The 17,787-nt window shown below is 38.7% G+C and overlaps 1 protein-coding gene across 1 annotated transcript in view; it reads right to left on the bottom strand.

The window, feature by feature from the left end:
- LOC134004336 (NACHT, LRR and PYD domains-containing protein 12-like) overlaps window positions 1–15,346 on the bottom strand; it is a gene marked incomplete at its 3' end in the record, with an annotated part of 79,114 nt that extends 63,768 nt beyond the window's left edge. Inside the window, 6 exon segments of the mRNA XM_062443567.1 lie at window positions 162–335; window positions 2,040–2,213; window positions 4,599–4,772; window positions 5,534–5,704; window positions 6,856–7,026; window positions 13,593–15,346. Coding sequence (XP_062299551.1) covers window positions 162–335; window positions 2,040–2,213; window positions 4,599–4,772; window positions 5,534–5,704; window positions 6,856–7,026; window positions 13,593–15,346 — 2,618 coding nt within the window.
- Between the last annotated feature and the right edge of the window lie 2,441 nt (window positions 15,347–17,787).

Raw genomic sequence — 17,787 nt, forward strand, 5'->3', positions numbered from 1 at the left:
CAGTCATCTTTTATAACTACAGACTTAACTTTGTATAGTAAAAAGTTAAATATGGAAATAAGAAAATGAAGTTCATGGATATAAGTTATGTATGTACATAAATTAGGTTCAGTTGTTAAACATTAAGATCAACAATAGTAACAGACAGTCAGTGAACTGACCTCAAAGTCTCCAGTCTACAGTCTGGACTCTTCAGAAAATCACACAGCAGCTTCAGTCCTGAGTCCTGGAGCTCGTTAAAGCCAAGATCCAGCTCTGTCAGATGGGAGGAGTTGGACTTCAGAGCTAAGACCAGAGAAGCACAGCTGATCTCTGACAACCTGCAGCCGTACAACCTGAATAAAGAATAAATGATGGAGAATAAAATCACTACTGGTTTCCAGAATCCACAATTTATGCCACCTTCAATTCAATGGTTGTGTTGTTTGAAAATGTTTTATGGGATGGTCTGAACCAAAATAACACATTATATCATCATAAATGTTTTAAATGTCTTGTGTCCACATACTCCATTTTGTCATTGAAGTTGAATTTGTAAATTTATACCTTTACCTTTAATTAAAACAACTAGTTACAGATTTATGGGCCATCAATTTGTCCTTTTTGAACTACAGCCCCCCCCGGTAAAAAAATAACTAAGTAACTTTTTTTAACAAGATCATTTTTACTTTTACTTGAGTATATTTTTAGACCAGTACTTTTACTTGTACTCAAGTCAAATTTCATAAAAGTAGTGGTACTTTTACTTGAGCAGAATATTTCAGTACTCTTTCCGCCTCTGAATAGTATATAGTAATAAAACGAGTCTCTACCAAATTTCTGCAAAACAAACCATTCATGAATACCTCATTATCAGATAGACAGCAAGATTAATCCTTAACGAGGCTTTCAGAAAGCAGAGAGAGTTTATTCCTCAGTTTTAACCTTTTGTATTTATGGAGAAAAAACATGAATTGTATTAAATGTGAAAAATGTAAGATTATTTTTTACATTTTTGAATAAATATGGGTCAAACATGTATCAGCTGCACACAAATGTTTTTACAAAGTACAAAGTAAAAAGTATTTAGGGTGGGTTTTTTTAACGCTGTCAAATGTAAAAATGGGTCAGATTTGATGCTGAAAAGAATGTGAGGGTTAAACAGCAGTGCTCAACGTGTGTGTGTGTGTGTGTGTGTGTGTGTGTGTGTGTGTGTGTGTGTGTGTGTGTGTGTGTGCTTGTGTGTGTATGTGTGGGTGTGTGTGTGTGTTCTGGAGGATCAATATTAATGATCAAACATTATTCATTAAAACACATTAAAGAATAAAGAAATATTTCTCCTTCATCAAGTAAACTGGATCAGTTTCAAACAGATATCAGTTGAAAGGATCTTCTGTATACAGATGTGACTCTTGTTACAGGAAATCATTCAAGTCCTTTTCCAGTGTTTGCTGTAATGGTGGTGTTTATTGATCTCTCAGTATATCAGTGAGTGGACTGACACAGAGGGGTCTGTGACAGTAGACTGACCCAGAGCAAATGAAATGGAAGCATTTTATACAGTAAGGTTAACACAGTAATCAGCTAGTGAAAAGAAACAAAAGGGTAGGAATGGAGGGAGTTTGCATTCAGATAGGAACCAGGGCCATTTTAGTAAAGGGGGAAGGATATTCTCAGACAGTCAGATGTCAATGTTAACTGACAAGGGCCAAAACAGGAGGAGGTACTGTAGAAAACGGTAAAATCATCAGGAGCAAGACTGACCAAGGCTCTGTTCCCAGACATCACTTGATTATCACGTCTCTGCTCAAATGTGTATTTCTTCTTCACTCTTCACTAAAAATTATAAACATTCATTGACTAACAACTAACAGTGGACATTTTCTACAGTTTCTCTAAGAATCATCTTTTATAACTACACACTAAACTTTGTACAGTAAAAAATTGAATATGGAAAAAAGAAAATGAAGTTCATGGACGTAAGTTATGTATGTACATAAATAAGGTTCAGTTCTTAAACATTAAGATCAACAATAGTAACAGACAGTCAGTGAACTGACCTCAGAGTCTTCAGTCTGCAGTCTGGACTCTTCAGAAAATCACACAGCAGCTTCAGTCCTGAGTCCAGAAGGTCGTTTCCACTCAGATCCAGCTCTGTCAGATGGGAGGAGTTGGACTTCAGAGCTGATACCAGATAAGCACAGCTGATCTCTGCCATACCGCAGCTCCTCAATCTGAATAAAGAATAATGGATGCAGATTAAAATCCATTTATAATCCAATCAAACATGTTCAGCTGTGTGTGTGTGTGTTTGTGTGTTTGTGTGTGTGTGTGTGTGTGTGTGTGTGTGTGTGTGTGTGTGTGTGTGTGTGTGTGTGTGTGTGTGTGTGAGAAACACAGAGTGCAGAACTCAAGTTTGTTGTTGTTTCCTTCCTGTCCGGTTAATGTGTTACACAATATGAAGTCGATGTGTGTCCATGAAAGATAAGTAAGTTATATTAAGTGATGATTTACTGATTGTTTGTTTCATTACGACCCGTTTATTGATTGATGTAACATTGAGTGTATTTCAGGAAGTTATACAGGAGTGATGTCACTCATTAGCATTATGATAGCTCACTTTCCCACAGTAGCGGACCCCAGCCAGACAGTGGTTAAGCCTACTGATGCCTAAAGAAGCTTTTTATTATTTATGTTCAGCCGTTATCCTTTGATTATGAACACAAATACTCTCCCTTCCGTTCTTCCAAAACACCATTAAAGCCACAAAATAAATAAACAAATAAATTAGCATATATAACAAAAATCAAAAACACAAACGTCAATCAAACTGCATTAAAATGTACAGATGGGGATCAATAAAAACATTCACTGACATATTTATAATAAAAATCACAAGAAACATTACAAATCTAACCATCCAGCATACATTTATCCGTTGCCTTCAACCGTTACCTTTACCATTACAGATTAGTCTAAGAACAAATATTATTAAGAAGGATCTCAAGTTTCATATAAAGTTTGGAATGAGATTACATCTGTTTGGCCGGGAGTGACTCAAGATTCTGTTCATTTTGTCTGCAGCTGCCTTTCGGCCCCATCCAGTTTTTTCCAATTACTTTTTGCTACTTTAAAACCAGTTCAATTTTACATACTGTTTATAATTGACCAGCACAAATAGAAATTAAAATAATGGGTTAATCCAATAAAAGACTAATTCAGCTAAATAAAATAAATTGTTTTATTTATATATTTAAAAAACCCTGAAAAGATCATAAGAAAAAGACATTTGGCCCCAAATGAGCCCCTTAACCCTCACACACTTTATATTCAGACCATTCACAGTATCATATATGCTAGTATCATTTATAGTATATAGTAATATAAATAGTCTCTACCAAATTTCTGCACAACAAACCATTCATGAATACCTCATTATCAGATAAACAGCAAGATTAATCCTTAATGAGGCTTTCAGAGAGCAGAGAGAGTTTATTGTTCAGTTTTAACACTTTTTATTTATGAAGAAAATACATGAATTGTATTAAATGTGAAAAATGTGATATTATGTTTTACATTTTTGAATAAATATGGGTCAAACGTGTATCAGATGCACACAAATGTTTTTACAAAGTGCAAAGTAAAAAGTATTTAGGGTGTTTTTACTGCTCTCAAATTTAAAAATGGGTCAAATTTGAAACTGAAAAGAATGTGAGGGTTAAACAGCAGTACTCAATATGTGTGTGTGTGTGTGTGTGTGTGTGTGTGTGTGTGTGTGTGTGTGTGTGTGTGTGTGTGTGTCTGTCTGTGTGTGTGTGTGTGTGTGTTCTGAAAGATCAATATCACTGATCAAACATTATTCATTAAAACACATCAAAGAATAAAGAAATATTTCTCCTTCATCAAGTAAACTGGATCAGTTTCAAACAGATATTAGTTGAGAGGATCTTCTGTATACAGATGTGACTCTTGTTACAGAAAATCACTCAAGTCCTTTTCCAGCGTTTGCTGTGATGGTGGTGTTTATTGATCTCCCAGGATATCAGTGAGTGGACTGACACAGAGCGGGTCTGTGACAGTAGACTGACCCAGAGCAAATGAAATGGAAGCATTTCATACAGTAAGGTTAACACAGTAATCAGCTAGTGAAAAGAAACAAAAGGGCAGGAATGGAGGGAGTTTGCATTCAGATAGGAACCAGGGCCATTTCAGTAAAGGGGGAAGGAGGTTCTCAGACAGTCAGATGTCAATGTTAACTGACAAGGGCCAAAACAGGAGGAGGCACTGTAGCAAACGGTAAAATCATCAGGAGCAAGACTGACCAAGGCTCTGTTCCCAGACGTCACTTGATTATCACGTCTCTGCTCAAATGTGTATTTCTTCTTCACTCTTCAGTAAAAATTATAAACATTCATTGACTTTAACAACAGTGGACATTTTCTACAGTTCCTTTAAGAATCAGTCATCTTTTATAACTACACACTAAACTTTGTACAATAAAAAGTTAAATATGGAAAAAGAAAATGAAGTTCATGGATTTAAGTTATGTATGTAGATACATTGGGTTCAGTTCTTAAACATTAAGATCAACAATAGTAACAGACAGTCAGTGAACTGACCTCAGAATCTTCAGTCTACAGTCTGGACTTTTCAAAAAATCACACAGCAGCTTCAGTCCTAAGTCCAGAAGCTCGTTGTTACCCAGATCCAGCTCTGTCAGATGGGAGGGGTTGGACTTCAGAGCTGAGACCAGAGAAGCACAGCTGATCTCTGAAAAACTGCAGTCCCACAATCTTAATAAAGAATAAATGATGTAGATTAAGATCCAGTCAGATATGTTCAGCTGTGTGTGTGTGTGTGTGTGTGTGTGTGTGTGTGTGTGTGTGTGTGTGTGTGTGTGTGTGTATTTGTGTGTGTCATGATTTTGCTGAAAATATTGTCATCAAATGAACAGAAATCGATCACATTGCTGCTGAACTCAGTCAAGTCTGTAATTAGAGGATCAATATGACATCAGACCTGTTCATTATTTATTACATGAGTTCTTCTTCCTGTATTTGGTAGTTTAGTAGGTGTGTGTAATTAAAACATGTTATTGATGGCAGTAATCATTCCTCCTGTCCATACTGACAGTGAAGTGGTCTCTTCCTAACACAGCTACACTGTAGGAAATGACTTCAGAAGTTCAGATGAAGCTAATATGATACTTTGACAGTCTGGTAGTCTCACACTTGATTTGTCTGACTCAAAGTTTCAGAATATTTAGTACAATATTCCCTCTTTGAGTTTTGATCCCTCCACTGCAGCTCAGCAAGGAAACACTGAAGAAACTCAAAGATATTTGTGTAACTCAGACTGCTGAGGCCTCATACTGGAAGTCATTTTTACACAGAACAAGACTGTGGATTTTTAATTCCTGAAAATATTTTAATTCACCAGATTTGTGCTCAAACAAATCCAGAAAATGTATAAACCAAACATGTTAAACAATGGTGAAGGATTTGAACTGAATACATAGGGGAAAAAATACCAAAGCTACAGTCAGTGAACTGACCTCAGAGTCTTAAGTCTACAGTTTGGACTCTCCAGTCCAGCAGACAGACGCTTCACTGCTGAATCAGACAGCTCGTTGTCACTCAGGTCCAGATCTGTCAGATGAGGGTTGGACTTCAGAGCTGAGGCCACAACTTCACAGTGAGTCTCTGAGAGTCTACAGTCAGAAAGTCTGTAATGACACATATATTACAACATATGTTATCATGAAAGAGGACACTTTATATTTACTTCATGTATTTGATGTTAAAACAGTTTAACATTCATTATCAGTGGTTCTACTAATGTCTTTAAAACGTTTTAATCATTTTTGGCACATTTTATTCCTTTAATGTAACAGAACAGTTGACACACAAACAGGAAACAAGAAAACAGGAGAGAGACCAGTGAATACTGCAGTTATATTGGATGCATCTGAACCAGTAAGCTACCAGAACACTCCCAGTTCACTTGATGGTCTCACTGTGCTTGAATGAAACAATAATTCTCATCACTCTCTCTCATACCTGCAGACTTGAATCTTTGTTTTCTTTTAATCTTGCAGATGAAGGAGAGAAAATGGAGTTACTTAGTCTGTCTGTGTGATCTGATCCCATGTCTGCCTCCACAAAGTTAACATGAGGACATCTTGATTAGAAAACCAGTTTTACTGTCCACCAGTTTTAATGTGACTGCAGGATATTTTGACTCAGTTCAACTCAGTGAACAGTTATAGTTGAGAAAGATCATCTCTCTTCGCTACCTGCTGCTGTTAGCTTCACATCCATAAGCAGCTACATTTACTGACTGCTGACAAACACAAATTAATCTAATGACCTGACAATATTAGACCTGTACATAATTAAATATGAATGTAATTAAATATTTAGATGTGTATGACAGATGACTGCATGATGTTTAGCTGTTGACTTTATTTTCTGAGAATCTGAAAAACTGATTCAGCACAAATACAATTAACAAACCAATAAGGTTGAATAGATTTGTCTGACTCAAAGTTTCAGAGTATTTCGTACAAAATTCCCTCTTTGAGTTTTGATCCCTACACTGCAGCTCAGCAAGGAAACACTGAAGAAACACAAAGATACTTACTTGATGTGGATGTGTAACTCAGACTGCTGAAGCCTCATATTAGTTTAAACTCTGAAAGTCATTTTTACACAGAACAAGACTGTGGATTTTTAATTCCTGAAAATATTTAAATTCGCCAGATTTGTGCTCAAATAAATCCAGAAAATGTATAAACCAAACATGTTAAACAATGGTGAAGGATTTGAATTGAATACATAGGGAAAAAAATACCAAAGCTACAGTCAGTGAACTGACCTCAGAGTCTTCAGTCTACAGTTTGGACTCTCCAGTCCAGCAGACAGACGCTTCACTGCTGAATCAGACAGGATGTTGTTACTCAGGTCCAGATGTGTCAGATGAGGGTTGGACTTCAGAGCTGAGGCCAAAACTTCACAGTGAGTCTCTGAGAGCCAACAGTTAGAAAGTCTGTAATGACACATATATTACAACATATGTTATCATGAAAGAGGACACTTTATATATACTTCATACCCAGTTATTGCACGAGAGAGGTTGAACTGTTTATGCTGTATGAGATATTTGATGTATTCAGTAGAAATATCATTTTATAACTCTATTTTACAACCCTACTCTTTATTATTATTATGAAAATAGTACATTCCCAACATCCCAGCATATCAAATGACATATCAATGGAAAGCCCACAATCTCTTCTTTACAGGACATCAGAGTTTGTACAACATACAACATATACAACAATGTGTATCTCATTTGGTAATTGTCTGTGAAAGGCTCTGGATCATATCTCTGAAACAAATGCTTGCTTTGTGAATGATGAGCAAAAACGATAAACACATTTTTTTGATTAATTATGCATTTTTTTGTGTTACAATAAGAGCAGAGCAGATGGTCAAATTTGACTGAATTTTTAACAGAGATGTCATTTCCTGTGTTCGGTTCCTTTTAACAGCTGTTTTGACACTTTGATCTGACTAAATGATGGGTACATTTTTTAATTACATCCAGAGGAAGTGTTTGGTTTAGATGACACATGAGAAGTTATTGAAAAAGCTAAAAGTATAGAAATTGACTATAAGCATATTCATATTAAATGAATCTACTGATTTTTGTGTATTTAATACACATTTTTGCTAACATTCATTATTATTAAAACAAAAGACAACAGAACAGGTGCAGAAAACAATAGACAACAGAACAGGTGTGTAAAATAACTGTTCTACTGTTGATAAACTACTCCACTGACAACAATTTAACGGTCCCTTAACCTCCTCTCTCTCACACGTTCAATCTCTCGCGCACACTTTCAACTTCTCTCGCGCATTCTCAACCTCTCTTGCGAATACATTAATTTACTCTCGAATTGTCCAAATCGATAAAAACATGACAAACATAATATGAAAAATGAAAAATATCTATGCCAATTATTGGTTTAATCGACCCCTATTCTACACCAACAAGAGAGAAAACAGCTGAGAGTTTCTTTCTGTGACCAACAGAATATCAGAAAGACTTAAAAACAAGACCATGTAACAAAACTTTTCTCTTTAAAATAATTAAAATAATCCATGAGAAATAAAAGGCATCATTGCTCAGTTCAACACACTCGGTTTTGTCTCGTATGACCAGTAGTTTACGGAGGCTAATGTTGGTTAATGTTAGAAAACTTTTGATATTGTTGTATAAATGAAGCAACGCATTAGTTCATGCAGGACCAGGCGGGGAGTTAGGGTCCTCTGAAATGATGCCAGAAGTAACTTAGAATTGCATTCTATCAAAAGGCCACCAGGGGGCGACCATTTTGTGTTCAAAACATAGACTGTATATAAAATGGACGTAACATCCGTGACGTCACCCATTGGTTTGTGGACTGCTGCTTGGAAGCGAATAGTTTCAGATCTGGGCAGCGCCATCTTGAAAATTTCCGGTGCATGCCGGGTAAAAAAACCCCACAGATTCTACTTATATGGGCATCAGGAGGAGCAAGAGGCGCCCTCCTGAACCTGTGAGCCAATCAACCTGTTAATCACGACGTAGCCACGCCCTAATGCATACCCTTCTTTATCGTCAAATATAAAATCAGGGAGGCCAAAATTTAACATATGAACATCATACTGCATTGAAGAAGGCTTTAAACTAGCAATTGAGACCATAAACACATTTTGAAAACGTTTACTGAGGTGTTAAATCAAGTGAGAAGTTGGTAAATTCTCCATTGACTTGTATAGACAGAAGTCCTTTTGACACCAAAACGGTCGCCCCCTGGTGGCCTTTTGATAGAATGCAGTTTTAAGTTACTTCCGTGTTAGCATCATTTCAGAGGACCGGAACTCCCCGCCTGGTTCAAAAGGACTTCCGTATGAAGTCAACAACAAGAAACAACTGGTTACTTTCCTTCTCGGACGTGAAAGAACTGTTCATCTTGACACCTGGGGCCACCGGTTATGACGTAATGTGGATGTGAGGTTGTGATTTGCGCATTGTGTTTTATTTTGAAAGTGGACGGAAGTTTTATTATGACGATTCTGTGTCTGACTTCCTGTCTGATGCAATGTGCTCTGTTGAGCTTGTCGTGAGTTAAGCACAATTTCCACTGGGTCCGTCAGCGGCACGTTACAGCTGCGCCGCGGTCACCAGAGCTGATAGGTACCACTATAATCAATGAGAGTATTTACACAGGGAGCATGTCAGCAACGTCCCAGCAGCGGCTCTCCGCGCCGCAGCGCTATCAATCCGCAGCATTTCTATTTTTCACAGACACGTTTCTAACTCGCGACAAGCTCAAGAGAGCAGATTGCACCAGACAGGAAGTCAGACACAGAATCGGCATAATAAAACTTCCGTCACAATGTGCAGATCACAACCTCACATCCACATTACGTCATAACCGGTGGCCCCAGGTCAGCAGTCAATCGATCAAATGGTCTCGGAGAATTAGTCCGAGAAGCAAAGTAACCTGTTGTTTTTTGTTGTTGACTTTATACACCCAGTTCGTGGGATCTCGCGGTCTCGTGTTTATCGCGTGATCTCGCGCGAATACTGCTGGCTTGCAAGGCACCACTCCGCTGCTGTAACGCTCCCGGTGTGAGTTGACGCTGGGCAGAGGACGTAGCTAAACTGTGGCGCAGCTGTAACATGCCGCTGACGGACCTGGTGGAAACCCGGCTTTAGAAACAGCTCCGTCAAAAATAGAAATGCTGCGGATTGATAGCGCTGCGGCACGGAGAGCCGCTGCTGGGACGTTGCTGACACGCTCCTGGTGGAAATAATCTCATTGATTATAGTTGTACCTATCAGCTCCGGTGACCGCGGCGCAGCCGTAACGTGCCACTAACGGACCCGGTGGAAATCGGGCTTTAAGCAACACACGCCTGCCGCCTTAACTAACGTCTTCAAAAAATGTACAACGATGTATATTAATGTTCAACCAACTTCTGCAGCGGTGCTTACTGCAGGACAACAGGTCGAAACCACTGTGTCTGACTGTCAAACGTCAACCCTGAAACCACCTGTAGCTCTCCCTACACCTCCCGCTAGCATAACACAGACACGCAAACAGTGATATTAAGTTTAAGGAAACAAACACAGACCGCTGGCTAAAACATAAATCTACATCATCTGAGACAGAACCTGCTCAGAAAAAAACAGCGGAGCCCTAAACACTAATGCAAACAGCGCCATGTGATGTCAACATTAACAACGTTAATCCTCTGACAGGTAACTGACGTTACTATAGTAACAAGTTTCAGGCTAACCGGCTCAGAGTATATAAACGGGTCCAACTAAACAGGTGATATTAGTGGCGCAATGTGTAAAATGCTGCAGTGCTGCGCGTTTTATCAGCTGATGTTACAAAACGCCAATATTAAGTCACTCAGATGTTTCTCATTCATCAGTCCTGAAGAGAGAGAGTGAAGCATTCAACAAAAACGTGATGCTAATGCCAGAGCTGGGGACTCGGACTCGCGACTCGGACTCGAGTTGCACTTAAGTCTCACTAAACTGTGACTTCAGACTCGACTTGGACTCGACCTCAAAAGACTTCAGACTTGACTTCGACTCGAGGCTCGAGACTCGCGAACAACCTTTATTTCATGTTATTATTATTATTCTCATTATTTATCTGTCATTCATCTTTTTGTATGATCTCTGGCTCTGAGCTAGATGAAAACACCAACGTCATGCCACACGCATGCGCCATGTGTGAAGCGCGCATCTTCAGTATCAGACATTGACAATGGCGAGTGCGATAAGTTCAGCAGGAGTGCCTCAGATCATAACGTTTGGATACAATGCCTTCACACTCCCGTTTTCCCCTGGTTCTCCCATATTTCGAAACCATCTCCCGCCGCCCTCCTGTCATTTCTCCCGTAATTGACAAGCCCCAAATTTGTTTGTTAATAATAATAAGAAGCGCACAATAGCAAAGGTTTTATTTTGAAAGCTCAGACAGGAAACCACCGCAACTCTTATTATGCTTAGTGCCACTAACTTAGTGGCTCCGCTACTAATTATTAAAAAACACAACGTTGCGTTAACTATGGTCATTTTTTATATATATATATATATATTTTATAATATCCCCACACATTCCCTGCTGTGTGTTGTGTTAAGCAGCAGATAAAAGGCAGCTTGGAGAAAAAAATAATGAACATGTGTTTGTACCGCAGTGTTAAACTGCAGTGCAGTGTTTCTGTGATGTTCATGTTTTGTTCATTTTGTTATATTTTACAACATTGTTAAAATAATTATTTTTTTGTTGAAGAAAATACAGTTATGGAATTGAAATAATTCTTAGTGTATGTTTCTTCACATCACATTGCAGTAGATTCTCTATAGTGAACCTACAATTGATACATTTTCATACTGTCCTATATCAAGGTCTAGGTCAAGGTAATAGCCGAAGGTAGATTTGGTAACAGTTTCAGGAGAGGACATCTCAACATACAAACAGATACTTACATACAAACTTCAGTGACAGCACACCACAAAAACAGACATGGGCAGGTGCTCGCAAGGCTAACTGATCAGGATGAAAGATTGTACAGCTCTAAGGTCAGAATTTGAATTTGAATTAGTGTTGGCGAGAGACTTGAGACTTGACTCGAACTCTTGACCAGAGACTTGAGACTTGACTTGGACTTGACCCTCAAAGACTTGAGACTTGACTTGGACTCTAGCTCAAAGACTTGAGTCTTGACTTGGACTTGTAAAAAATGACTTGTGAACAGCTCTGGCTAATGCTACTGAAACTGAATATAACTACTTAACTGTATAATACTATATAACTTGTAATTACTATAAAATATAGTTCAGAGAATAACTTAACTACAGAAGATACTCACTGGCCTAACCTGTGCAATCTAATTCAATCCAATGAAACAGCTCTAAATCTACATTTATAAAGCTTATACTACATTTTTTGACAAGAAGGTGAAAATTCTGCTTTATGTGTATTATTTAGTGATCATGGTGTATTAGGGTGCAATGTAATGCACCCAAGTACACCACCACCACTTAGTATGACCTCAGTAATAAACAAAGTAGAATTATCACTTTTTATTGGCAATGTCAACAAAAGCTGAAAATGTATAAACTTCTAAAAAAAAAAGGGGAGAATTTATAGCAGAGCTGTTGTATTGGATTGAATTATATTGCACAGGTGTTCCTAATGAAGTTGCAGATGACTGTAGTTCAGAGAATAAAACTACTAATTACCATATAATATAGTTCAGAGAATACCTTAAATTGAAGGAAAGTGACTGAATGCAAGACGTGGGGACCGATGAGCTTTTTGCCTCCGTTCACAAAATGCTAAAAGACATATCTTAGAGAACATATCTCTCTCTAGCAATTAATGTTGATACATATCATTGCGGAAGTAAATTCGGGACCTTTTCTAGTGGGTAGTAATACCTATGTATACTACACTACTGATGTGTGTTCGTCAAATTTCACTATGCCATCTCTTAGCACCTGGTTCTGTTATACTGTGAGTGTGACACATCGCTCATAGAGCTCTGTATATCTCAAATATTTTATTTTTGTATAAGAAAACAATTTGCATTACTTTGGGACTGAGCCCCCCTAAACATAAAATCCTAGTGACGTCCCTGGTTTCCGCTATGTACATTTTGTCGGGAAGGGCAGCCACGCCTCCAGAATTGCGGCAGAATTGCACAGTATGTATTTGGATACATTGTAAATCATTTCTCCACTCACCTAAACTCTTTCCGTCGGGGAAGTGCGCTCTTCGACTGGCGTTTTCACTGCTGTGCTGACAGCCCAGTAGGCTGTGGGCTCTGATTGGCTACCTAACCTGCGTGTGTTGTGTGTTTCATCAGCTGATGAGCGTCAACAACACCACTGAGGTAAATGCTAAAGTTCCAGTTGACTCTGCTACTCTGCTATTAAGTTTCATTCACTTTTAGAGTAGGATAATAATCAAATATTTGCACCCATGAACTTCATTTTAAATCCAAAAATATGGCTTACAGGAAACATGTCTTATAGGCACATAGACAGTTATTATGTACGCCCTACTTTAGCTTAGTTTGTGGTTAGGGGGACCTTAAAACTGAAACTTGAATGATGATTGGTCACTTGGCCAAGGTTTACTTGTGAAGGCAAATGCCAGATGTAGGCTATGAATCTGAATTAATTTAGGTATTGCCCATCTCGAAAAGGCCACCTCAAAATCCACCAGAATGCAGGAAATCATATCTAACTAAACCAACATTTTAATAATAATAATTTTATACTATTTATGTTTGAAGAACTAAACTACTAAACTACACTGATTTATAATGTTAATCACATCTGAAATCTAGAAATAAATAGAATAACTGTTTTCATTAAGTTAACAGCAATAAACAACCAACTGAAAAAAAATATTTACACTCAAAACAGAACACTATTTTAACAATAATAAGAATTATTTTATATTATTTATATTTGAAGAGCTAAACTACTAATCTACACTGATTTATAATGTTAATCACATCTGGACTTACCGAGCCTTTCTGCAGTTCCTCACAGCTGGGATCAGTCTCTGTTGTCCCTCCATTGATGTGTTGTAGTTCTTCAGGTCCAACTTATCCAGAACCTTCTCTGACATCTGCAGCATGTAGGCCAGAGCTGAGCAGTGGATCTCAGAGAGTCTCTTCTCTGATCTGTTCTCTGACTTCAGGAACGCTTGGATCTCCTGATGTACTGAGCCGTCCTTCATCTCCATCAGACAGTGGAAGATGTTGATGCTTCTATCAGGAGAGATATCCTCACTGTTCATCTCCTTCAGGTTGTTGATGACTCTCTGGATGGTTTCTGGACTGTTTTCTGTCCACCCCAACAGGCCTCCTAAGAGACTCTGGTTGGACTCCAGAGAGAGGCCATGAAGGAAGCGAACAAACAGGTCCAGGTGGCCATTTTTACTTTGGAGAGATTTCTCCATGGCTCTCTTCAGGAAGTCATCTAGATATGAGAAACTGTAGTCTTCTCCCAAGAAGTTTTTCAGTACCTCTGTCTTCCTGTTGGTGCAACAGTGGTAGATGTAGACTGCAGCCAGAAACTCCTGAACACTCAGATGAACAAAGCTGTAAACTTTTTTCTTGAAGATCACACTCTCTGCTTTGAAGATCTCTGTAAGAAGTCCTGACAACACTGAGGCCTCTTTGACATCAAGGCCACACTGCTCCAGGTCTTTTTGGTAGAACGTGATGTTTCCTTTCTCCAGATGTTCAAACGCCAGTCTCCCCAGCTTCAGAAGAAATTCACTGTCAGCCTCTGTCAGTTCATGTGGACTCGTCTCAGTTCCCTCATCAAATTTGTTCTTCTTCCTCTTTGTCTGAACCACCAGGAAGTGTGAGTACAGGTCAGTCAGGGTCTTGGGCAGCTCTCCTCTCTGGTCTGGAGTCAACATTAGCTTCACAACTCTAGCAATGATCCAGCAGAAGACTGGGATGGTACACATAGTGTGGAGGCTCCTGGATGTCTTGATGTGTGAGATGATTTTGCTGGACAGCTCTTCACTGAATCTCTTCTTGAAGTACTCCTCCTTCTGGGCGTCAGTGAAGCCTTGTACTTCTGTTATCCTGTCAAAACATTTACGAGGGATCTGATTGGTTGCTGCAGGTCTGGAAGTGATCCAGACAAGAGCACGTGGAAGCATATTCCCCTCGATGAGATTTCTCAACAGCACGCTGACTGATGACTCCTTTGTGACATCAGACATGACCTCCTTCCTGTTTTTGAAATCCAGTGACAGTCTGCTTTCATCCAGGCCGTCAAAGATGAACACAACTTTAAAGTCTTTAGATTTAAGCATCTCTGCTGTGATGTTCTCTAATGTTGGATAGAAAGCACGGATCAGCGTGAGCAGACTGTGCGGCTCATCTTTGACCAAGTTCAGCTCTCTGAATGGAAGTGGAATCAGCAGACTGATATCTTGGTTTTTGGAGCCGTGTGCCCAGTCCAGAGTGAACTTCTGCACTGAGAAGGATTTTCCAACACCAGCGACGCCGCTTGTCAGAACAGTTCTGATGCGTTTCTGTTGGTTGGGTAAGGCTTTAAAGATGTCGTAGCACTTGATTGGAGTGTCATGGAGGACCTTTGTCTTGGAAGCTATGTCAAGCTGCCTCACTTCATGTTGAGCATTATCCTCTTCAATCTTTCCCTCTGTGATGTGGACCTCAGTGTAGCTATCATTGAGTTCAGTCTCACTCCCTGATTCTTCAGGTCCTTCATTCACTTGCTGAGATTTACTTATCATAGTGTCCTTATGTGTATGTAAATCCTCCTGCTGACGACTATCTACTGAAAGAGAAGAAAAATATAGATTTGATCAACTGTCAGTGTGTTTAGATGTATTTCTGTAACAAGGTCACTCAGAGAAACCAGGTTAGACGTGTAATCGAGGAACATGTTAACATGCACAGTACTTTAAAACATGCCTTTCTTATTTTATCTGTATTAATGACAGAAGGTATTTATTAGTCCTGAGTATTTAACAGTTTTGCGCTGTGTATCTGAGTCAGAACTTTTCCTCACAGTCTGAATGTGTCTGAATTCAACCAAGAGTAAAATGTTAAATGGTGGAAACCAACATATTTGGACTTATAGAGGAAAGTTTATATTAGTTGTACTTTAAATACAATGAAAAATCACTCTGTGCTGTGATCTCCTCTTTCATACAGCTGCCTCCACTTTCTCTATCTACAGTCATTTGTTGAGTACATGTTACGTGTTTACATGGCAGAGAAACTGTCGGGCTCCAGGAGAAAGCTACCTCATTCATTGTGAAAGTCAAAGTCTCTCTGATCAACAACCCTGATTACAGTAACCAATAACAGTTACTGTGGTGACCACCTGTCAGAAGTACATCATTGCCCATTGTTGTGTCCACAATCAACAATAATCGTATGACCCCCCCCCCACCCCAAAAGAAAAAAAAAAGCCTGCCTCCAGGAAGTCCTGTATGTGTCAGAGCCTCCAGTGTCTGTTGGTTAGTGGAGGAGATACCACCACAATTAACATAGGCATCAGTTTGTGTAATTTTGTCTGCGTTGTTATATGTTGGCGTTCTTTATATTAACACATTAATATTAATAAAATACTGTAACTCATAACTCATGTAATTATTTATGAACTTCATGTGTCACTGCTTTTCTGATTTCTTCCTCTAATTTACCTTTTGGTCTTGGTTGGAAGTTTTGTAAACGCTGCACCAGATCATTCCTTCTGATCCTTTCTAAAACCTTCTTGGTTAGCTGCAGAGCTCCATGATCCTGATGTTTCTGTACCATCAGATCCACTGTGTCCTGCCTTGCTGCTTTCTCCAGCTGAGCCACTGGGATGCCTTTAAAGCCCTCCAAGACGTCATCCAGCTCCAGGAACCATTTGAACTTCTTGAAGTCATCTTCTTTTAAGTTTTCAAGAATGTTCAAGAGCTCCTCTTTATGTTTCGACATTTTGCCCCCTGCTGAAAATAAGATGCATTTTAAATCAGAGGACATGTGTTCAGTTCTCATCTCATGTCACTTTACCAGTATGACTTTTGTACATGTTCATCTTACATATTAATCATCTAATGCTTGAAACAACTTTTATTATTTTCATACTTTCAGTCTTTCACTACTGCAAAACTCTATTAGTAGGCAAACAACAAACTTTTGCAGCCATGTTCCAGGTGTGAGGGTTTGGTGTCTGTATTTCATATCAAATGAGAATATTTCATTCTTATTGTTGTACTTTTGGTGGGCAGTATCATGTCTTTATGAAGTGCTCCCTGCTGGTATTACAACAAACTTTTATATTTTTACGTCACATACCTTTACAGGAGTTCATGAATGATCAGCTGGTAACGTTGGACACTGAGGGAAGCTTTTTGGTCTGTGAAAACCTGAAAGGAAAATAATAATGATGAGATACTAAACGTCACCACTGACTTTCCTGGTGCTTAAACTGGGAGGTCAGAGGTCATCTGCTGATCATGAGCCAAAAGGCATACAGTGTCTTTCTCAAGGACAACTCAAAAGGAAAGATGCTTGTTAATGTAATGGTTTGAGGAACAGCTGAACCTCCTTTCACACCTACGATGAGGCAGAGGTGAGATTCATTAAGCGCAATAAGTGTTAGTTTCACAATAACGGCTCTAAAATTGTCTCTTTTTTTGCCTATTATTTTCTGCTGGTCTGCGTCCATGTCATTTACTGTGAAGTTTCTGTCTGCCAAAAAAGATGCCATTGCCTTTATTCTCACTGGAAAATATAATTTAACATAGTTTCAACATTAAAATGTGTTCTGACAACATTTCTAGTGAGAAATGTGCATTTTATTTTCATAATATTTGTTGAGTGAATGTGTATGTTAATTATTATGATGGTTGTTTCAGGTCATGTTTATCTAGAGCGCAGCAGTCTGTCATGTTACATCTGGGAGGACGCAGAAACCAGGAAAAGGAACAAGGAAACGTTTGACGATGTCAACATTATGATTTTATAACCATGTTTTAGTGCGTGACACACAGATACATAAACCTCCCTCTATCAGTGGATTCATAGGCCACACACAGGCAGAGATAACATAATGGTTGATCAACGTCATTGTCAGTATTATTTGTAAGACCATAAAAAAACATAACAAAACTACAAACAGCTTGGAAAATGAGTATACTGACTATATATAGAGTAGACTATAGATTGAATTCTCAGC

This window comes from Scomber scombrus, chromosome 22, assembly GCF_963691925.1.
Source record: "Scomber scombrus chromosome 22, fScoSco1.1, whole genome shotgun sequence".
Classification (NCBI taxonomy): Eukaryota; Metazoa; Chordata; class Actinopteri; order Scombriformes; family Scombridae; genus Scomber; species Scomber scombrus.